This window comes from Harpia harpyja, chromosome 15 (genome assembly GCF_026419915.1).
Source record: "Harpia harpyja isolate bHarHar1 chromosome 15, bHarHar1 primary haplotype, whole genome shotgun sequence".
NCBI lineage: Eukaryota > Metazoa > Chordata > Aves > Accipitriformes > Accipitridae > Harpia > Harpia harpyja.
This window is the reverse complement of record NC_068954.1, coordinates 283,884-307,726: the sequence shown is the minus strand read 5'-3', so window position 1 is coordinate 307,726 and position 23,843 is coordinate 283,884. Positions and strand designations below refer to the sequence as shown.

Here is a 23,843-nt window from a genome sequence, read left to right as displayed (position 1 = left end):
AGCTGAACCCAGAAAGACATGAAATGAAATGCTGGGTCTACTGCATCTTTATTTCACCTCTTTGTTGTCTTTTCACTCCTAGTGGGAGTCTTAATTTCTCAAATCATTTTTCATCTGGAGCCGGTCGATGACTTTTGCACCTCTGGATTTACGTTTCTTCAAGGAGACAGAGTACAGGATTCTTGGAGAGAAAATGCCAGTAGACTGGGTGTTTGGATTCTGTGATGCTTGAGTCTGATTTCTTAGCTGCTGTTGTGACTGGAAAGAAGCTTGCTGAGGTAGTAAAAGATAAGCACCAGTCTTTCTTTTCCTATCACACATCTGAGTGTCTGTGTGTGGGAAAGTGAGGCATTGTTCCTTGGAAGGGTGGCATTTGATATGCTCTGAGCTTTGGATTCTGCTGCCAGAGAGAGGATGGGTTGCAGAGATTCTCAAAGCAAACTAGTGCTAGGAGGGCTGCCAGCTTTTTGACAGGCTTTGGCAGTGGACCTGTTTTTTTCCAGCTGGTGGAGAAAATTAATGCCATGCTGTAGTTTTTATGATTTTACTTGACCATTGGGAAGATACTCAAAAGAGGGAGTATGTGCAGCCTTTTAACATTTTTATTGGCTCATCTGGGGGCTTCCTGGAAGGAACGAACCCTTGAGATGTGCTTGAATGAGATGAGGGGCACTGCAGGATGTAGAGGGAATTGAGCCTTTGTCTTGGGCCTGTTGTCTACAGACCCGTTATGTTCTTGCTTATTGACTGTAACAGACAGCTGGCAGCTTGCTTAGTGCTGCCCCAGCCAGCATTGCTTCTCAGCCTTTGTGCTGCCTCAGTGGGGGAGCAGGTGCAGCCAGGGCAGCTGCCTGCTGCTTTTCTAGCTTTCCTGGGTGGTTAGAGGTGCTAGTTATGCTCCGGCTGCCTGTGACCGAGGGATAGGGTTTGCTCTGTGTTCTTTACAGAGCTGTTCTAAAAATAGCATGGTCCATGCAGCTTTCTAGCAGCACCAGAGCCTTCCCCTTGTCAGACCTCTGTCTCTTTAGACCTGCATGGGGAGGCCCAGGGGGAGCAATTCCAATATTGTGGTTGCTGCTGCCTGTTTGGTGGGCGTCATATGTTACAGCCAGGCTTAAGCTTGGGAAGAAACTTACTGCTGGGCCAGTGGAGGGGAGAGGCTGCTTTCTGCCTCTGGCTCCAGGTCCTGCCTGCAGTGAGGCTGCATAGCAAATCTGGATAGACAGAGACACTGTAAAAGCATGGCCAGCCAGGAATAAATAGGTTAGCACAAATGGGAGGGAGCATGGAGCTTTTCCAAGCATCCCATGTTAACATGGGTGACGTGAATAGCTGTATCCTGTTTCTAAGGATCAGTGCTCAGGGAAAATCCCATTTCATGGGTGTCTCTAGTACCTGTCTCCCAGGCTCTCTGTCTCTGCAAAATCTGGCCCCAAGACCTCTTGTCCTAACTTTCTGGCTAGTCTGGCTTGAAGTTCACTAGCAGATCTGTGTGCTTGTGTGTGCACGTACACAGAGACTAAGGAGCACAGTTGCACAGAAAATAGTTCGGAAAATAATTTAACAAAATGACAGTACAGGCGATGGTGACCAGACACAGGACTTGGCTAGCGACTCATCTTGATCCTTCTTTTTCCACACTTTTGGCCCTTCCCTTGAACATCCCATGAATATTGTACACAAATACTCTTGTTCGATCCCAAAATTGCCTGTCTCTGACCTCCTATTGTAAGGCCTGTATTTGTGTACGCAACGTGTCCACTTGGCGTAATACTGCTGCAGGGGTTTGTCCTGTTGAATTGCCTACGTGGGTTTTCCTTATAGGGACAATGACTTATTTGCTCACCTTTGCGGCCTTGGGAGTCCTTAGTTCAGTGTTTCATCCATCATGGATTAGGCTGTCCGGGTTCCCTGCCCTGTTGTGGTTCTTCTGATCACTGACGTGGTTCTTGCTTCTACCTTGAATAGCCCTTGCCCAGATATCTTTCCACAGCAGTTCGATGAAACTTTTTTTGCCTGTTAGTTCAGGCAGACTTCTGCAGCTCTGCCTGGAGTTGAGTGAACAACTGTTACAATGCAGAAGGTGGAATAATACAACTTTTAAAACTGTGATTACAGCAGTAGCAAGAACAAAGAGAAAATGTGTAATTAAAATACTCCCATTCTGGATAGAAAATTAATGTCTTGTGAATATGTGGAATTCTGCTCTAGCTTTTTCACGTTTAGGTGGCAGAGCCAGAGCTTCTGCTGTTAAACCACCAAATAAGAAAGTGAACAGGAGAAGAATGGGAAAAAAAGACTAAGATGTTTGCTGTGACACATTCTCGCGATAATCAGGAGTTGAGGAAATTTGAGCCAGGTAGTGTATTTGGACTATTGTATTTAGTAGTTACAAATGCACACGTTTCAGATAGCTAGTTTAATCTCAACTTGCAGTCATTTTTACTTCTGACATATATCCCATGGTAGTCAGCTTTACAGTTTAATTTATATATATATATATGTCAGGATCAAGTGCTTCCTCATCGTTCTCTTTAAAATACGATGTTTGATCACTTCCTTGGCTGCTTTCTCACTCTTGTATTATCAGAAATGTGAAATAATTACTTTCTATTTGTATTCTGTGTGCCATGAGTGATTTTTACAAGCCCTTTTGTACTTACAGCAGTATACCATTTTTTAATGGCTTTTTCTATTCCTTTCCTAGTAATTCCTAATATTGATGTTTTAACACCTCCTAAGACCAAGTGATGTTTTTCAGAGTTATCTGCAGTGATTTGAAGATCTCTCTACCAAGTGAAAGTATCTCAGAATAACAGGATGGGCTAGTGCAGAATGAAAGTAGCTAACTTGGAGTTTATCCTGACTGTTTTTTCCCCTCTTCCTGGTGTTTTGCGTTACTGGCACTCATCTGAGCTTACTAGCCCAGGGCTCAGTACTGAGAACTTCCCGAACCTCCCAGTCAGTTTTATTTCTAACTGTTTTCAGGGATATGGACTATCTGTGGTACGTCCTTGGTGTCGTATGTTTGATGAGGGTTTTGGTTAACGATACAGGGGTGATAATAGTATAGTAAATATAGAGGTACTGGTGAGTTACTGTAGCCTTCCTGATGGACTTCTATCTGAATGGTTTTTTATTTGTAGGATATTGGGTTTTCTTCCCCACTCCCTTATTTATTTTGCTGTGCTGTTTCTGTTTCCCTTTGGCAGTTAGGGATGGGGTATTCATTGCCTCTGCATGCTTCCCTAGTTCAGCTTGGTAAGATTGAACTCTCTCTGACTCCATTGGATTGCTCATTTGTTTTGAAGCACTGAATGAAACCAAGCATTTGTCCCTTTGGGCTCCTAGTAGACAACTTACATGTTCGTTTCTGTTATCCATTAAATGGATGGGAAGGATGCATGTCTCCCTTGTGGGATAGCAAGAGCAGTGCTTTTTCTGTTCAGAGCAAATTGACTCTTGTCATACTTACGGGTTTTTTTAAGTTGCTAGTCTGCTGACTGGAGAGTTATCTGACAGGAATTTTTAGTGAAGCCTGTCCCTCAGTATGTTGTTTAGCCAAAACTGTCAAAATGCTTTTGGAGAGGCTGGACTGGCCACAGACAGTCTGCATGACAGTGGTATGATTCAAAACTCACTGCTTTTCTACAGAACAGTTGTCATTCTTGCTGACAGGGTGGAACTGGGCTCTGTGAACAGTGACCTGGCTCTGAGCTGTGCTCTGCCCTTTGCAGTCCAGCTGTGTGGGCCAGCATGGGGCAGGAATCTCTGGGAGGTGGCAGGGACACTGTCTATATGTGCTTAAAAAGTACATCTCATTTTGACTTGTTTCTCAAGAGGGCATCTCCTGAGCTGTTGCATCGGTGAAATTACAAGTGAGGGCAAGCTCCAACTCATGGAAGACTTTTAACTCTGTATTTAAATGGTCAAGATTTGTTTGTTTGGTTACATAGACAAGCTTACTGCTAATGTATTTTATCTTATTACTTGTTCTAGCATGTAGCTGTCTGGAAAAAAACAACTGTTGCATTGGTGATAGTCAGATTTTCTTTTCCTTATACTTTTGATTGCTGTATGAATTGGTTTGTATAGCCATGGTAATAATTGATACCTTCCTTTCCTTGAGATTTTTATATTACACTAGTTATTTTAATTTTCTTTTTGAATTAACACCTTTCAAGCATTTTACTACTGTGAATATAATTGCAAAGGCCAGTGCTGTCTGTTTAATTAAAAACATGAAGTAGGCTTGCTGCTTGGATTTTTGTCTTTCCCCTTTGCCTGCAGTGGATCTTGCATTCTTTGATTTTGTTACACTCTAGATTAGCTTCAAATCTGAGACAGCTGCTTTTGTTTCCTCTTTCTGTTGGTAAACATGCTACTTTTTGTTTCGTCACAGTTTGGTGAGAAGTAATGTTCCTCTGTGGTCCAGCTACTGTCTTCTGTAGGTATATTATCTCTGTTCTCAAGCTTTTGCCAAGCTGGTTGAGCAGAGCTTTGATCTTTTTTCTCTGGCCTAAACAAGTGACCAGGGTAACTTTTTAACATATTCATGCTACTCTTAACCAGATACCTGGCTTTTTGTGTCTGGCCTAATGTGCTGCCATTCCTGATTTCTTTTCTTCAATGTGCAGTTTCGTTCTGTACTGATATTCTAATTATTTTGGGTTTTTTTTTCCAATTTTTATACTTTTGGGGGTTTTTTTCTTGATTGTAAATCATTGCTGTCACTTGTGGCTTAGGCTGGTTTGTTTTTGGGTGGTGGTTTTTTTTTTTTAATTGTCAGATCATGTGAACTATAGAACATCTCTCCAAAAGTCTGTGTTCTTTCAGCGATAGATACCTAGAAGTTTGAGAGCTATGGAAAAAATATGCATTGGACAATTGGGATAACCTGCCTAAGGGAAATATATCTTCCAGACTTTTTTTCCTTAGAGCTAAGTTATGCCTTGAAGTAACAGCATTTAAATCTCTTTCCCCCACTCCCATTTAATTAATTAAATTCACTTGAAAGTCTTCCTGAGTTTCCTTACCTCTTGTTTATATGGACAAAGAGCTACATTAGTATTTCTGCTGTAAATCTGTTGTGGTTGTGGAACTGCTTCATCTGTCGTACTTCAGAAATTCATGCTTAACTGAGTTCACTTAGTTTAAAAGCTACCTAGTCTATGTGGGCTTTCTGGGAAAGAAACACTTCAGAGTAATACATTATCTCTAGGAACGTGGGGTATTTTATTTGAGCCATTCTTCTTTTGTCGTTTCATTAGCATAGTTCATGGGCAGCTTGTTGTCTTTGGTCTGGGTCATAAAAGACCACTGAAAATTAAACAAGTTAAAACAGTCTTAAATTACTTGACAAAGCTTGCAGGAAGTTAGGGCAAAGTGAGGAGAGAACCTGCGTCATCTTCATCCTGTGTTGATGCCCAGGTCCTGAGCGCTCTTCAGGGCGAGGATAGTATTTCTGTCATCTCTTCAGGGCATGGGTGTACCAGGCTACGTACCTTGCTGGTTGAACTCCTTGCCCTTCAGGGCAAGGCATGGAAGGCAGCATTGTGAACGTGCCACATTTATTTCCTCTTGCTCAGTCAGGTTCATGGAGAAGTTGAAATTTATATTCCTACAGCTATGTCTGTTTACAATAGTGTTAACTGCCACATTGCTTTTAAACTGTGAGCTGTTAAGCTTGCAACCATCCATCAATCACCAATAGCTGCTCAGAGGCAACGGCTGGCTGTAACCCTTGGGAAGGTACAGGGCAAGTGCCAGAACGTGCTTTCATGAGGGTTTAGGATTCCACTTTGCTGTGCATGGAGAGGGATGTGGAACAGTGATTTGGCTGTCGCCTTTTCAGTTGTCTGCATTTTTCTCCTTTTACTCTTCTGCCCAAGCTGTAGAATCTCCTCTTGAACTGAGGATTATCATCAGTGATGTCAGATGGGTTTGGTGTCCTGAGTCATATCTGGTGCCCTGGAATATTGCCTATGAGTCATGGAAATTATTCACATTTGGTTAACTTGCCCAGAAATGGGAGAAGATACAATAAATCCACATCCACTGGCTGTATTATCAGGGCAGACTTTGAGTAGTTGTCAGTACCTGAGGACTTAATTAATCCAGTAAAGCTAGAAGGCCTTTGAATAGGCAGCAAGTATGATGAAGGAAGAGAATATGGAGGGATGCATGGGCACTGGGTGTTGGTAGTTATGGCTTTTATCTTGTCCCTGCAATACTAACACATACCTGCCTTTCTGTTGGCTGGGGACTTGTTTAAAGCCTTTCGGCATTCAGCTTTATTAATTGTACTAGGTGTTCTCATGCTACTGTCATCCCTAAGATATTTTTTATACTAAAATTTGAAAGAATAAATGTTCTGTCCTTAATTATCTTCATTCTTTCAGCTTTCTTTAATGATGAAACATAACAAGCCTGACCGGGGGGGGGGTGTGTGTGTGTGTGTGTGTATATATCTCTATATAATCAAGTTCTTATGATAAATATGTTGAACGTCTCCTTAAATCAAATCTTGGACATTTCACCCCTCAGTTATGCAGCAGGTGAGTGGTGGGAAGGGAACGGGATTGTTCATGTTAAGCTGCTTGTCTTCTATGATTGTTTTAAATAGTTATTTTCTGTAGCTCAGGCTGTCTTTATGTAATGATGGCCTATATCCTTTATTCCTACCTGTATCACCCCATTGCATGTGGTTTTATCACAGCAGTTTACTGCTCAGTTTAGAGAGCAATCTGTTTCACTCTAGTTATACTGTTCTTGTAGTCATTTGTCGCTCTGGTGTGTCGTCTGCAATTTCAGAATATAGTTGGGCCTGTTAGGATTCCCCTGGAAGATCATAAAAAAGAATCCCACCTATGTTGTTTGGCTGTCAGTCTAAGTTGTCAAGCTACTGATGGAGTAGAATAGACTAGTTCAGCTGGAAGGGACCCACAAGGATCATCTGGCCCAACTGCCTGACCACTTCAGGGCTGACCAAAAGTTAAAGCACGTTGTTAAGGGCATTGCCCAAATGCCTCTTAAACCCTGACAGGCTTGGGGCATTGACCACCTCTTCAGGAAGCCTGTTCCGGGGTTTGAACACCCTCTCGGTAAAGAAATGCTTCCTCACGTCAAGTCTGAACCTCCCCCGATGCAGCTTTGAACCATTCCCAGGCGTCCTGTCCCTGGATCCCAGGGAGAAGAGCTCAGCACCTCCCTCTCCACGTCCCCTCCTCAGGAAGCTGCAGAGAGGTCGCCCCTCAGCCTCCTTCTCTCCAAACCAGACCAACCCAGAGTCCTCGGCCGCTCCTCAGAGGACATGCCTTCCAGCCCCATCACCAGCATCGCTGCCCTCCTCTTGGAGGCGTTCGAGGACCTGAACAGCCTTCTCAAACGGTGCGGCCCAGCACTGCACACAGTACTCGAGGTGAGGCCGCACCAGGGCTGAATTCAGCGGGACAATCCCCTCTCTTGGATCCCCTCTCTTGGCCGCTGCTCACGCTGTCTTTGATGCCCCCCGGGATGCGGTTTGCCCTCTGGGCTGCCAGGGCACACTGCCGGCTCCTGTTGAGCTGCTGCCGACCAGCACCGCCAGGTCCCTTTCTGCAGGGCTGCTCTCCAGCCACTCCTCTCCCAGTTTAGGCTTGTGCCTGGCATTACTCCGTCCCCGGTGCAGAATCTGGCATTTGTTCTTGCTCAGTTTCCTGCTGTTGATGATTTCCCAATGCTCCAAGCTATCTAGAGGCCTCTGCGAGGCCTCTTGTCCCTCGAGAGAGTCAGCAGCAACTCTCAGTTTAGTATCCAATGAACAGATTTTTATAATGCAAACTTTTAAAGTTGATATTGTAGAATAGTAAATTTATTACCTCAGTGGACTCCTTTCTTTGCTCACAATTCTTATTTGTACATGTTCTGTTGCTGTGTTAGTCCTTGTCATTATGCATTGTATTAGCAGCTCAAGTTCAGCTGATGGTTAGCGTGACATACAAATTGTTCTTGGTACCCACCTCCTACAACAGAGTTTCTTTATAAATACAAACCTTAGGTTTTTTGCATTTCAGTATGATCAGCTGGATGCTTTGAGCCTGTACCTAGTCTACCAGAGTTAAAAGCACTACCCACTGGAAACTGGTTTCTTTCTCTTAGTTTTATTAGTTGGTATTGTGTTATCGGTAGTTATTTCCTATAGCATAGTGTTTAATTCATTTAAGTGTTGTGGGTGGCAGAACATTTGCATCAGTTCTCATTAGCATAACACTGTAGCTGAAATTGAGTAAATTTGATCATGTAAAAGTGGCTGCCAAGGGGGAAGGGATTTTTGAGGAAGCACTTATGTATGGTGAAAACCTTCCAGCAAATGGGATGCTGATGGGGTCCCTGGTGAGGGAAGAGAAGGTGAGGCATATGAGTAGGAAAAGCTGTGAAATGGCCAGGACTTTGAGGTAATGTAAGTGGAAGATGAGTCTGAATTTGCTAGCCAGATCTCTGTATTTACTTTTACCTCAAGGGGAGAATTGAATCAGCTGGAATTGAAGTGATTCTGGGTATGTGGCCAGTTGATGTGAATAGTAGTGGTTGATGGGTGACAATTACAAGGTAAATTCTACCCTCTGTCTTCTCTTCTGTAAGTACTTTGAGACAGGAATCCAGTTTTATCACTGCACATTGCCTGGTGCAGTAGGACTATAACCATAACTGGACCATAACTTCTGCGTGCCTGTGAAATAGCATGTAAAAGGTGTTACAGAACAGCAAGACGCTCTAGATGTTGGAGGGAGGAACCCATATACATCTTTGGATGATGCTACATATCTGAGGAAAAACAGTATTATGGTGAACTTTGCTGCTGGGAGTGTTGTTCATCTTGTATCTCTGCAGGTCTTTTAGCATTAAGTACTTCCGCAGCCCTAGCCATTCTCATGCTAGGCTTTAAACTTTTGCTTTGTCAGGTACCCTCCTCTTACCTTGTTGCTTTCTTAGTGCTCATCTGTGTCTTTAATATTAGGTGTGGATGTACTTGTGTTGGGTTAACTTTTGCGTTTATTAACTAAAGAAATTATTGTAGCAGTTTCAATTGTGTAATCAATTCCTAAGTGTATTCCCAACTTGCAGCTTTATCTTGGTTTCTCTCTGCTTGGATCAGTTTCCTCTCTTGAGTTTTGTGTCTCATCACCTTTCAGAAAATTCCTCCAGAAAGTTGTGTCAGAGTTCTTGAGACTTTTTTTGTATCCCTTTTGTATTTTTGGAGGGGTTTTTTGTGGCTAAATGAACTACGGGTATCGTAAAACATAAAAATCTAATGTATTGTTGCCAAAAGGCAGCTTATACTACAAAACAGCCTTTCTGCAAAAGAAGTTTTTCCTCGAATATGCCCAGGGCTTGCTGCTTATGCAGCCTACAATGTACTCACATTTGGGTATGTCCCATTCCTGAAATATATGTGCACAATCCTGTCTGGGAATGCTCATTGAATTAAAAGTTAATGGGTAAAGTTCATAATACTCAAATGAAGGATGCATGGTAATGATCTGGTCTTGCTGGCTTAGAACTCACATCTGTCTCCATCCTTCCCATACAGGTGAATCAGCGCAATGTCCCAGGGATTGATAGTGCCTACCTGGCCATGGATACAGAGGAAGGTGTGGAAGTTGTTTGGAATGAGGTTCAGTTTTCTGAGCGGAAGAACTTTAAGCTTCAGGAAGTAAGTCTATGTGTTTCCCAACAAGATGTGGGAAACATACCTTGCACTAGGGTGGGATTATACATACTGGTGACCTTTCATGTGGATTATTGGCTGGATTTGGAGTGCCGTGCTGCTCAAATGTAGCAAATTCAGCTTAAGCCTGGCCTGTGCAGAAAACGTGACAGAGAACTGTCATTGTGCTATTTCCATGGGCTCTTGTGTTGATTTAGTCTTGGTGATCAAACCATGCTCAGCTAAGGTGCAGTGTGGAATGAAATCAGATGCTGTTTGTCCTTAGCATAGGAGCTTAAAGTGTACAGTGTTGTTTAAGGGGTCCAAGACCCAAGAAGACAGTAAGATATGGGCTGATGTGGTCTCTGATGTTACATGTGTTTGTCTCTCTGATGTTAAGGAGAAAGTTAAAGCGGTGTTTGACAACTTGATTCAGCTGGAACATCTGAACATTGTGAAGTTTCACAAATACTGGGCTGATGTGAAGGAGAATAAGGCCAGGGTAAGTAAAGCAAACAGTCTGTTGGGTTTTCTCACTGCATGTTCTGTAGGTAATTAGTGAAGCAGAGGGTAATGTCTCATACTGCCCCTACAGGTGATCTTCATCACTGAATATATGTCTTCAGGGAGCTTGAAACAGTTCCTGAAGAAGACAAAGAAAAACCACAAAACTATGAATGAAAAGGTAACTCTTTTTTTCATGTATGCCTATATTCACTTGTGCCATCAGCCTCTGGAAGGCTCTTTCAGCAGAGGATCCTGGTGAGAAGGCAACCTGGTGATAACATGTGGCTGCAATTTCTTTTTATTACTGTAAACTAGTGTAGTTGCAGGTTCTCTTGGACAGCTGTTCTGTGCTGTTTGCTTTGTTTCCAGCAGTTCTGCAGCTTCATACGTATGGTGTGACAGGCATGTCCTTTCCATGTGTGCATACAGGAAAGAGGGAAGGCATCTGTGCATGAGAGGAGTTAGGAGGGGAGGTGTGTTTCTTGACCCATACGAATATGTAGAAACTAAACTGAGCATGAGAGTACTGATCCTCTTCTTACTTCCTACACACCTGTACTGGGTAAAAGCTAAGATGCCACAGAACGGAGTGTATATTCCTTCATATGAACGGGCTATGAATGACAGAACTATGGATTAGTTCCTCTTCCTTGAATGACTTTTATTGTTTTTGCTCCTGTGTCTGTAGGCCTGGAAGCGATGGTGTACCCAGATCCTCTCTGCTCTCAGGTATGTGAGTTACTGATCTTGTGGTCTAGCCATCTGTTTAAGTGTAGCATCTTTTGTGCTAGAATATTAAAAGCTGTAAACATACGTGCTGCCAAACGTTAGCAAACTTCATGGAATGGAGCCTCGAGAGCACTACCCAGCCTGACTCTTATCCCAGTCATAGTCTGCAGAGCGTCAACTGCACTTTATATAAACAGTCCCAGAGTCTTCAGTTAGACAATATTGAAGCCTCTAAAATAAACAGGTGCGATGTAGGTTTTGGATCCTAACAGTTGTGACTGATACAATAGTGAGTGTGGGAGTTGAGCATCAGGGAGCTCTCCAGAGTATCCAGCTTTGTAACCTGGATCTAACCGTGGCCAAGAGGATGTTGCAAAGAAGTCTCAGAGAAATCAAATTCCATGTGAGATGAGTGAGGAAATTTTTCTTAGTCTTGCCAGGCTGCAGCCCTGTAGGATGTAGTGGATTCATAATTATTGTGGTGTGATATTGTTAGAAGTGTATGTGGATCTATACTCTTCTTCATGATGCAGATTTTCTGCAGCCATCATAGTGCAAGCCAATTGAATAGAATGTGGGGTTTTTTTGTTTTGGTTTTAAATACTCTTCTCTACCTGAGCCAGAGTTGGTGTATAGCTAGTAACAGCCTTGGAAAAAAAAAATAACCCAGATGTCAGAGCACGACTCCCACTCCATAGAGAAAATTCTATTGCTATTTGGCTAAATATAGCTGTTGATGAATAGTTGGGATTCTAATAAGATTTTGGGAGCTGACAGTCCTTATTTGTGCTGGCTGCTAACATAAAACCAAGCAGAGTGAGGCGCAAAAACAGGTAGCCTCAAATATACCTGGGACCCCGGCACTGAAAAGCTTTATTTGTGCCTGCTGGTAGACATGACCAATCATGTTTGTACAGCACTGAGTGCTTTTTTGATGCCCTGCGAGTAGGGCCAGAGTAAGACTCTGATATTTTTTGTATAAAACTGGAACCCTTTTAGCACCCACCTAGCAGTATTGGGATGGATGAAATAGTTTCTTTACCCCTGGTGCCCTGGGTTTCTTCAGAACTGATCAGAGAAAGCTTTTCTCCCCCCCCCCCCCATGTTCTGGAGATTGTTTGTTAGAGACAATTGCTTAGTTTTCATGATTCTCTCGTAACCTAGAGGCTAATGTACAGTCACTTAATTCTACCTCCCTGCCATTGTAAATCCCTGGCATATGCCCTTTGCCCCCCTATTCTCTTCTGATGTTGCTTGAGACAGGGAAGGGATGAAGGGAGGGATTCCTGGCTGCAGCCTTGGTAGTCTCCTGACCAGTACTCTGTTCTGAATCCCTAGCTACCTCCACTCCTGTGATCCCCCAATCATCCATGGTAACCTAACCTGTGACACCATCTTCATTCAGCACAACGGACTGATCAAAATTGGGTCAGGTAAGGCTTGTTGGAGGTGACCCTTGCCTATGGGACAAACTGCTCAAACAGAAAAAGGCCTCTAATTCTTTCAAGGTTATTTGGCATGATAGGCATGTATGTACGCATGTTCCTCCACCTCCACATCAGTTGTGCCAGAGATTGGTAGAAATCACTTTTGGTTGGACCACCTTCAGGCACAGGGAGGACTGATGCTGGATACTGTTTCCCTTGTTAGCCCCGTTCCTCAGTTTTTGATCTCAAGGGACTGACCCAAGAAATGGTGCTGAAGCTTTCAAGTTTTATATGCACATTATCCTTGGATTCATCTGCTCTGTGATCTTTTTCATGTTAACACACAGAGTTCTCCTCCCAGTGTTGTGAAGCTTTGAGAGCTGTCTGGAGGGCTGTGTCCACTGAGGCCACGAGTGCTTCTTGTAGCAGCCAACATGTATAATCAAGCTTACAGACTCTGGCTGCAGGAAGCTGCTTGTCTTGGCATCCTCATCCAGCATCACTTGCTTTGGCCTGGGCTTCAGGATGCTAGTTTGCCTTGGGCCTGTTTGGCAAAGACATGCCCTGTTCAGGCAGTCACCCTGTGCTGAAATGTTTTATTTCATAAGTAAGAAGTGATTTTTCTGGCAGTACAGTGCATCCTTGCATACTCTGGTTTTTTCACCTTTGGTGTTCCTATGTCTCTAAAAAATCTGTCTGCAGTCAGGATGCATTATGTTGTGCCTTGACATAACCTTTCAAGTGACAGCTTTTCTATCTGTTGTCCAACTTCTGCAAGTATTCTCAAACCTGAGGAGTGTGCACTTGTTGTCCTGTAGGCTTTTGTCTGTGTGAATTCTTGGTTTGATGTTGACAGTATACAGGAAAGAATGCTCTGCTTTGCCTGTCATCTAAAAATAGCCTCTCTTCATAAACTGCAAACCTCTGTGGCTTTTCTTTCCATCAAAGAACTCTTGTGTTGTCTCTCTGTTCCAGAATTGGGGTCTCTGTTCTGTATAACAAACCTCTGATACATGCTTGTACCCAGGGAGACTAGGTCATGGCAGAAGGAACACTCAGTTCTTTATCTGCCTGTAAACTTGGTGACTTGCTCTTCATACAGGCTGATGACATCATGGGGTTTGCTTTATTATCTTTCCCTGACTTTGTCCAGGTGGGAGAGATTTCCAAGGGTTATGTACATCTGATACCTGTATGCTGGCAAACACAACTGGCTCCCTGGCATTCAATTCAGGCTGCTTATGGGAAGTCTGTTGTAGATTCAAGTACATAAGAGATCCTTCTCTTTCTAGTTTAGTTTAAAAGTATTATACAGCTGCACTCTTTCTGATTGGTAGCCAGCACTTTGTTTGTAAAAACAAACCACTTGAAGTTGGTATCTAGAGCCATGGCTTTTTACTGGAGGGAGGTTCTGCAGATCAGCAAGCGTGACATTCTCAAGAGTATTCAGACTCCCAGTGGTGCCATTCAGAGGCTTTCTAAAAGAAAGGTGGCTTCCTTGAGTGTGAGTCACAAACAGTTGCCTTAGCAGAGTTACACCTTTGCCTGCTCCCTCCTATTCCATAGAGCTTTGCTTCTGTTGGACATGGTGGGAGGGTCAGATGCAATTAGACTGATGTGCTTTTCCAAAGAGTAGCAGGTCTCTGTGTGCTGTAACAACTGTATCCTCAGCAAGAAGACGACACATGCTGAGAGTGTGACTGTGCAAGAGCACTGCTTAATTGCAGTTGTTCCTAAGCAAACTTCTACTCCACAGTTGCAGGCTGTCTTGCTCGCCTTGTGTTCAGGAGTGAAGTGATTTATCTGGGCAATTCTAGTCCTTTCTTAAGTAAAAAAGGAAGTGAGTGCAAGTGGACTAGTGGTCAGAAGAGGAATCCTCCAGATGTGAAGGCTATAGCTCCAGTGCAGGCTGGAATTAAAGTTGCCAATGTTGCAGAATGTATTCTTATTCCTGTAGTGCCCACCCAGCTAGGAAAGTCAAAACCACGTCATCAGAACTGCTGGCTGTATTTGATCTTGAGATTCTCTAGTACTGCTGACTGTGCAGTAGCCAGACAGGCTATTCTCATGTTTGAGCCCTAGAGCGATAGTTGCTTTGGGATCACTGACAATGGTAGGCCCATGTTTGCTTCATGTAATTATTTCTTACAGCTGTCTGGTATCAGAAAACTTTCCTGTGTTTACCTAAAAGAAGCAGGGCAGTAATTCTCATGGATTTAAGGGGGATAATGATTCAGTGCATTGTGATCTGCTCTTTGATACTGTCTCTATCCCCAGCACCATTCTGGGCTATGCTCCTGAAAGCTCCTCTTCCCTCTACTTTAAGCAAAAGAGAATACTTGCTGAATGTGGGGTCAAAAATCTGGGGAGAGGAAGCTGCTAGTGTGTTCTGCAAAACATTCTTCTGTCTGCTAGGTGAGGAAGTACTAAAAGAGTAGTGCCTGTGACTTGTGTCGCACTGGAAATGGCTGGTACTTGTTCCTATAACACCTGTTTAGGTGTGGGAGCAGCCCTTTTGCCTATCACTCCTTGCTGCTACTTCAGATTGCAGAAGCACATGCACTAGCAGGACTGACCACTGTTTTTCTTGTTCTGCATGTAATTCTGGATCAGTCTTTTTTTTTTTTTCTAGAGCCACCTGTGCACTGCAGGAAGAAGAGAGATTGGTTTAGTAGTAAGGTGTTGCTGTTACTATTGCATTGAGTTTTGGGAAGAGGGATGAAATCTTCATATGCTGGGGGTCATCTGTGGAAGAAAAAAGGGAGTGGGAAAGAGGGGGGATTTCTCATACCGCTTAAATGCACAAGCTATCCATAATCCATTAAATTACTAACTTTTTTTTTTCCCCCAGTGCCATAAAGTGCAGGGTTAATAGATTTAATGAGGAAGAGTGTCAAATGAGTGGGGAACTTTGGAGAACTTGTGATGAGGATGGGAAAGACACCTACAGTTCTTAACCTTGCCACTGGTGTTCCCAGAGACTGGAATGTTCCAGCTGCTTTCTGGAGTTGTGGTCAGATGGAAACATTTCTTGTGAGAGGTCCAAGTTGTTTTCTGTGTACTCTTCCACAGGATCCACATGCAACACCACGTTGCATCGGTGCTTATCTGTATTGTCTAACAAGCGGACCTGCGAAGGGAGTGTGTTGCGAGATGCTTTACTGTGACAGGTCAAAGGTACTCTGTGAAGGAGAACAGTGTGTTTAGACAGGGTGTTCGATGCTGCTGCTTGCTTGTGTTAAGCAATGTTGGGAGATGTTTCTTGTAATTCGCAGTGGGAGTATAAGAACCAGTCACAGGTGGAAAGAAGCAATGGGTTTGAATTAAAAATCCTTTTGGGCAGCTCTTGGAGTGCCCCAACAGAACTGAGGCCTCAAACTGGAGTGTCTTGTATGTCTTCTCATGCCTCTGAGACATGGCAATGTATTAGGATGTGCTGAGTGATAATTCCAGTAGAGCATAGGGGGAGGCTTAGTGTTGTGCTAGTATATTTCCAAATAGTGCCTCCAGGCACTCAGCTGGTGCATGTGCTTTCCTTTCTTCAACATACCTGACCTCTAGGATTCCTTATATATTTGACTGCAGTCTGTCCAGAGCCTCTTTTCACTTCCAGGCCAAGGTGCCAGGAGACCGAGTCTTACTTGGTATTAACTCTGCTATTAAATTATGTGGCCAGGTATGTAAGTGTGGGTTCTGCTGCCAAGATCCATGCCCAGGAGAAGCTGTTGGGATGTGGAGAAAGGTAGTTGTCTGCTGAAGGGGATGCTAAGGGACTGTAGGGCACTCACAGAAAGAACAGAATTTCCAGCTGCTTAGCCTCAGAGTTGGCTGTAATCTTCTACTTGTTCAGAGGTGTCTTGTCTCCCTTGCCTAGTGTGGTTGTCAATTAGAAACACTAATGTTCCTTACATAAATTTATTTTTAAAAGGTGGCTGGAGGCAGGGCCAGATTCTTAGTCTTGTCCATGTTTTGCCATGATTCTAACTTAGCTGTCTCTATCGATGTTAAGTGCTTGCTGTTTCATCAACTCATTGACTTCTATCTTGTTTTACTTCCCGCTTACGGGCTGCTCTGTTACCAACAGTCTTTCATAGGATATTTGCTAATGGTGAGCAAACTTCTCCGCTCCTGTGATGTGATTACCACTATATATGTAATGTACATTATTTTATTTGTGTGTGTGTGTGTATATATATATTTATATATATGTGTGTGTGTATATCTATATTTGTAACACACACAAACATACACACTCTAATTTATTTATACAGTGTTCCCTTGCTATAAGGCTGCTATGTAAAACTGTTTGGCTTAGGTGCATCCTACTTTGAGACCTTGTGTTCTGTGCTGGGATGTAAACTGTTCCTTGTGCTCTCAGCCAAAGCCTTACAGAGAGGGAGCACTGCCCTTTGTGAAGTCTCCTGGTTGTTAGTTCTCTTCCTCTCCTTGTCCTTAGAGTGTGCTAGTCCATGGGCCCTAGTGCATGCTGGCTCCTGCATGTCAAGCCAAGTGGATGCATTGTTCTGAGCTCTTCCCGGCTAAACTTTCCATATACATTAGGCTCTTTCCTGCTACTGCTCTACTAGACTTGGCTGGGCACCAAACCTGGACTAGCCTTTGCTTTGTGCTTGGCTATCCAATTGCTTGCTTGTAGTTTTAAGTCCTTAGATGTTTTGGTTTTAAGATGAATGTTTCAGTGAATGTATATGGCTCCTGATGGCCAGAGAGACATCCTGCCCAAATGAGTCCCTGATTGTGAAGTAAGGTTTACTATTTCTGTTTCCCCAAACAAAGCTCTGTTTTTGGGGAGACCTGTGCATATGAGGAGGGAGTTGGACTGGTGGGGGCTAGAGAAGGATTTGAGTGCTGCAATTTGTAACCCTATTAAATAGAATGCTGCATTTACATTTAAAATAATTATTTATTTTGTTTTTTGCCATCAGGGTTGTTCTCGATGGTTAGAGTTTGTTTTGACTGAGTTGGGAACCTACCAACTGTCAGCTGGAAGTGGTGGAAAGGGAAGGGCCTGTCCAAATGGGTTCTGTGCCTTCTAGTGTTTGCAGGAGGAGGATGTGGTGTGCTGCTCTGCATCGCCAGCAAAGTAGAGGCTCTCTCAAAAAGCTAAATCTGGGATCTTAACATAGCTGAGGGGGAAGTTGATGTAGTCAGGGCTTGCGGCATTAGGAGGGCAGATTTCCTTGGTGGTGGCTTGTTTACCAGAGTGCTGCAAGCTGGGCAAGTTGGGCTGTGGCAGACGTGTGGCAGGCTGCCTTTGTGGGGTGGAAGAAGCAAGGTGTGACACCAGCAGCAGACAGACTGGTCCAGGAACAAGCCCACAGAGTGGGATCATGACCAAGCCTGGGCTTCAGTGTGGGTTCAATCACGCTGATGGCAACAGGGCTTAAGACTAGCAAGCCATTTCTCAGAAACCAAGTCACCACTGCGAGCGAAACAAAAGACCCTCGTTCTAGCAAGACAAGAAGGGCCTCAGCCAGTGGTCTCCAGGCTTAAGAAGATGCTGTGGTATCTCAGATAGCCTTGAAATACTGAGCTTTCTTGGCTGGTTTCTTGAGGACTTACTTTAACAGTACTGTCGTATCACTATGTACTGTTCATAAGAGAGCTAGAAATTGTTTAATTCTTAGATCTTGAACAGTGATTTGGGTTTGAAAACACTAAATGTAGGGTATAAGGCTCCTGTTTCTCTTGAGCATTGAGCTAATAAGGTTGAGTGACATGCTTTCATGACTAATCTTATTTTAGTCATTACTTCACTCTCTTGGATTTTGTTACCTGATGTTTAAAGACTTGTCATGCTGTTTTTCATATCCTTAACAGACAGCTGAGACACTTAGTATGTGATGTAGAAATAAGATAGGGGTTATTAGGATATTTTGGATCTGGCACTTTTTTTTTTTTAACTAAGGTGAGTGTGGTTTAGAGAAAAAATAATGGGTAGTTGAAATCAGCAGAAATAGAAAAATCTATCATAAAAATGGAAAACTTTCACCCATGTTCGTGTTAATTTAGGAAGATTTAACATGAATTTATGTAGTTTTGCTTCTAGCCATACAGTTTTATGTGTAGAGTCAAGCACGTCCTCTACCAAGCCAAACGTTTTCAGTTGCTTAGAAACTTGGCAAAACTAAGGCAGACTTTCACAAGCAGAGAAAAAGGTTTATCTCTGACTACAGATCCTGCTGGGAATGAGGTCTGGCAGATGAATAGTTTTGAGTGGAACTTTTTTTACCCAGAATGCTTCAGAAAGTTCAAAGTGGTATGCAGGTTTTGGTTTTTTTTTTAAGGCTTTGTCTCACCTTGGTCTATGTTGTCTTTGAGACTCCCAGTGTAAAAGCCTGTCATAAAGTGAAGATTGTTCTTGAAAAACTCTGTTGAACAAACTGGGTGGAATAGCATGAGGTTAATTTCTAACTGTAATAAATTGACAGGCATCTCATGATCTAGCTGCTGTTACGATTACTAGAGTGGCAAAAATGGTTACCAGAGACCTGCCTTGATTTTGTATATAAGCACACATCTCAAGGCAGGAGGAGCAGTCATAGGTAAGTGACAGTCAGTAGGCTTCTAATTGCTGTGGTTAGTTTTTGAAATTGCAGCTAACACCTGATTGAATGTGTGTGTGGGGGGGGGTTATGATTTAGTGTGTGCACCTGGGGGAAGGGTGTTGATGGTTTGTTTTTTGGGTTTTTTTTTTTTAAAGTCAGATTTAGGGGTAAGAATTGGTGTCTTTGGCCTTGTTGCCAAGTCACCAAGTGGAATACATACTTAACAGATTTACCTCCTACTGTGCTGTGGTGGTGATAAACTCTCATTTTCATTTTGCAGAAGGTTTAAAAGCTGGCTTTTGCTTCATGTGCTTGCTTTCCTTGCTCAGTATACCTTCTTTGTGCTGCTGTGAGTCATCTCATTCATGAAAACACCAGAAAACAACTATCTTTTAGACTGGTTGTCATTTTCAATTAAATAGGATCTTCTAAAAAGGTTTAAATTTCCCGGTTTAGTGCTCCAGGTTATGAGAACTTGCCTTTTCTGTGGTCAAATTTATTCTTTTTGTGTTGCATTGAAGGCGCCTGCTGCTTCAGCTTTGCTGGATTGTGTTTTTTCTCTGCCTTTATGTGGGTTTCCACGATGTGTCAGAGGACATCTTGTAGTCATCCAGGTCTTCATTTGCCCATTTGAGTATTAGTATGGCAGTTGCGCATGTCTACTCCTTTTTGGGGTCCTTTGATTGAAGGCATGTGGAACATTAGCATTTTAGAAGGCTCATTCATGCCAGTTCTTGAAAGATCACTTGAATACAAACTTAGCAAGTATTTACATCCCTGTATACCAGTACATGCTCAGGGCTAACCTTCTGGAAATGAGCTCTGCAGATCAGGACCTTGGGGTCCTGGAGGACGGCAAGCTGACCATGAGCCAGCAATGCACCCTGACAGCAAAGGTGGCCAACAGGATCTTAGGCTGTGTTAGGAAGAGCATTGCTGGCAGACTGAGGGAAGTGATCCTTCCTCTCTCCTTAGCGCTGGTGATACAATGTCTGGAGTGCTGTGTCTAGATCTGAGCTCCACAGTACAAGAAAAATATGGACTTACTGGAGCGAGTCCTGCACAGGGCCATGAAGACAATTAAGGGACTGGAGCATCTGTCCATGTGAGGAGAGGCTGAGAGAGCTGAATCTGTTTGGCCTGGAGAGGAGAAGGCTCAGGGGGATCACTTCAATATGTATAAATACCTGATGGGAGCAAATGAAGAGGAGGGAGCCAGCCTCTATAGTGCCCACTGACAGGACAAGAGACGATGGGCACAAATTGAAATACATGAAGTTCATCTAACACAAGAATACCCTTTTTTTTTACTGTGAGTATAGTTAAACACTGGAACAGGTTGCCCAGAGAGGTTGTGGAGTCTTTCTCCCTGGAGATACTCAAAACTGAACTGCACACAGTCCTGGGCAACCTGTTCTAGCTGGCCTTGCTTGAGCAGTGGGGTTGAACTATGTTCTCAAGACGTCCCTTCCAACCTAGACAGTTTTGTGATTTAGGCCTTGAGGCATGTGAGCCAAGTAGTGTTTTCACTCTAGCTTCTGCTTTCAGAGGGTGAGCTTTTCTGTTTGTTAAGTCTTCCAAGGTCATTTGTGCAGCTTCACTTCAGCATGTTGTGAAACAATGGTAATCAGAGATGCGAAGTCTGAAACTCAGGGAAGTTAAACTTGAAGTACTCAAACTTGTGGACCCTAATTGCATTTTAGTTGAGTATGCATTTATACTGGTTCAATCCAAGCTTCTGTTAAGCAGAGCTGCTCAAAACATAAAATAATTTTCATAGTCATGTTTCTGAGGACTTTGTTTTTCAGTGTATGTCTTTCTTCTGGGAGTAAAAGATTCCCCCGGAGTGGCTTGGTCCATAGCATTTCAGTGAATGTCTTTTCTTGTTTTTCTGATTGCATGTAACTCTTGTGCTGTGATGTGAGGCTACTGCAGTTATTAGTGCCCTGCCATTTCAGTTGTGAAAGAACTGAGCAAGAACAGCAGTCCTGCTGCCCCTTCATTTTTTTTAATATAAATATTGTATTGCAGTCAGATGATGCAACCCACATCAGGGGTTTGCCCAATCTGTAGGACCTTCATTCCTCTGGTCTAGAACTTAGAACTTGGTTTTGTGTGCAGATTTCAAATCTCCCTACATACTTTGTTCGGAATGAAGCTGTTCGTATCATGAATTCTTCAGATAAAGTGCTAATAAGCTCCTAAGTCCCTGCCTAAGAGCCTGCATGCAGCCAGGATTGACAAGAACTTATATTAGAGGTCCTTTTTATCTGTTCTTGTGTCTATGGTCTTGCATTTCCTGCTCTGCCTACTCCCACTTTCTGCTTCCATGTAATGGATGTGGTCAAACATGTCAGTTTAAAACTCTGAAAACTCTGAATGCTTTTTTACTTAAACATAAAAATATCATCCACTGCTTCACAAGAAATCTGATACAGCATGATCGTTTTCCTTCTATCGTTCATTTGTATGCCTTCGTATTTACATGAGCCAACAACGTGCCCTTGCCACAAAGAAGGCTAATGATAGCCTGGGCTGCGTTAGGCAGAATATTGCCAGCAGGTGAAGGGAGAGGATCCTTCCCCTCTGCTTGGTGCTGGTGAGGCCACCCTGGAGTGCTGGGTTCGGTACTGGGCTCCCCAGTACGAGAGAGATGGACATACTGGAGTGAGTCTGGTGAGGGGCTACCATGATGCTGAAGGACGGGAGCATATCTGCTATGGGGAAAGGCTGAGGGGGCTGGGACTGCTCTCTGGAGCAGAGCAAGCTCAGGGGGGATTTATTCCATGTCTATAAATACCTGCAGGGAGGGTGCCAAGATGATGCAGCCAGGTTCTTCTCAGTGGTGCCCAGTGATGGGACCAGAGGCAACAGGCACAAACTGGACTCTGGGAGATTCCCTCCGAACATCAGGAAGCACTTTTTTCAGTGTGAGGGTGACACAGGCACAGGTTGCCCAGGGAGGTGATGGAGTCTCCGTCCTTGGAGCTATTCAGACGCTGTCTGGACATGGTCCTGGGCAACTGGCTCTGGGTGTCCCTGCTTGAACAGGGGGGTTGGACAAGGTGACCTCCAGAGGTCCCTTCCAACCTGAGCCATCTCATGATTTTATGATTCTGTATTAGTTTCTGTGGAGACAGATACCTCTCTCAAAGTACATGAATTTTTGTATGATATCAGTTCTCTGTTGTGAGTACCACTGGTTCTGCTTCAGCAGTATTTTCTCTGAAGTAAAACATGGGCAATGTTTTAAGCAGAGATTAGTTATACTACTCAGAAGCAATGTCAATGGATATGGTGAGAATGAACATAGATGTAAGCAGCTGGGGCCCTGCTGTCTGGCAGTGGGAACTATATGTAGTGAACTTTTCATATACCGAACCTCTTTGCCCCTTCATCTCATTAGATATTCAACTGTTAAAAGTAATAAAATTCTCTTGCTTCTGGTGACTCGGTGTTGCAAATAACTTTGCAAACACTGTTTACAATCCCCGATACAGATCTGCAGGGCTGTAGAATGCTTGTAGTATTCTGTGATAAACTTAAATTTGCCACTGCTCTTCCTGTTTGACTCTGTTTAATGGCTGTATGCTTCCTTTTGTTTCCAATAGCTTCCTAGCTGCTTATTTTCTAGGCTTTGCCCTCCCTAATAGGCATTTGTCATCTTTGTGTGCAGATAAAGTGAACTGTGAAATGTCTTGGTTTGTGCAGTCTTATACCCTTCTGCAGCAGTGAAAGTGTCTTGAGCATGTGAGTACAGGGGATAATAATGTGGCCTCATACCTATTCTGGCCCTGTAGCCATCCCTTTATAGTTGCAAACAGGCGATCTTGCATTCAGTTGATTATTTTTGGGTCCCTGTGGTGCTGGTACAGTGCAGCATAGGTAAGGTCCCCTGTTGCTGGATTGCATAGCAAGCCTGGGACTAATCTTGAAGGTTAGTTGTTGATCCTTCTTGCTGTTACCTTGTTTTCCTCTGCTTTCTAAGCCTGTTGAAATCTGGAGTACAGTGTACTTGAGCACTTTTCTAGAAGAGTGAAGTAATACACTCTTGCTTCAGAGAATGCTTAGGCATTTGCAAGAGACTGAGTGGTTCAATGACTACTTCAGGAGGAAAGGAAGGACTGTTGGGCAGACTGTCTTTCCTACTTGCAAGGTGGAAGTTTGAATCGTAACAAAGATGGGTGTGAATTGGACACAGCGCAAGAGGAAAATGTCTTCTGCAGCATGTAGTGTTTAAAAGGGCAAGTCGCTGTGTGATTGGGCATCTCTGCTAAAACCTGCCACGGGTGACAGTTGGGAAGTAATACCACCAAGGGTGTTCTTGGCTGATAGTCCTACTGACTGACAGGCACTCTGATGAGCTGTCTGTTTACCCTGGTGAGCTCTTTGCTCTAGCACGTCCTTGAGGGTTTGAGAAGTCTAGCAAGCTCTGCATGTTCCTGTAGTAATGCTGATTATTTCACTTTATGCTTTTACTGTCAGACTGAGTTCAGCTTGCCAAAGGCAAGTTGCTTGTCCTACCTTCTGCTGTACTTCACGTCTTTTCCTATCGTCTGCCCTGCATGGACACCATATTTGGCTGAATCCTTTTCTAAAATTCATCTTTGCTTTGCTAATTCCCTAACAGACTGATAAGTCATGTGGTGCTATGTCTTGTAGTCTGCCCCTTGCTGTCGTCTTCTCTGTGGCTAAGAAAGGCGTGTTTGTTGTTAATTTTGATGATCTGGCTTTCTTTTGGACCTTCATTGTTTGTCTTGCTTAACATAACTGTCGTTAGCCTTCATGCATCTGATCATTCACAGAATTAAGAGTCATCACTAGCTATAGTAGTGGATGGTAGGTAGCCATCACGTGCGAATCAGTCAGAAGAGCTTGTGTCAGAGGTACCTTAAAGTGTGTATTCTTACCTTGTACAGTTAAGAG

The 23,843-nt window shown here is 43.4% G+C and overlaps 1 protein-coding gene across 2 annotated transcripts in view; it reads left to right on the top strand.

The window, feature by feature from the left end:
• The window catches only part of NRBP1 (nuclear receptor binding protein 1), a 42,360-nt gene that overhangs the window by 7,229 nt on the left and 11,288 nt on the right, over window positions 1-23,843 (top strand). The window contains exons 3-8 of one of the 2 annotated variants that reach the window (XM_052809158.1): window positions 9,572-9,694; window positions 10,089-10,190; window positions 10,284-10,373; window positions 10,884-10,924; window positions 12,263-12,357; window positions 16,436-16,459. In XM_052809158.1, the coding sequence (XP_052665118.1) occupies window positions 9,572-9,694; window positions 10,089-10,190; window positions 10,284-10,373; window positions 10,884-10,924; window positions 12,263-12,357; window positions 16,436-16,459 (475 nt within the window). The remainder of the gene's footprint in view (window positions 1-9,571; window positions 9,695-10,088; window positions 10,191-10,283; window positions 10,374-10,883; window positions 10,925-12,262; window positions 12,358-16,435; window positions 16,460-23,843) is intronic. The other variant, XM_052809157.1, reaches the window with a different exon arrangement.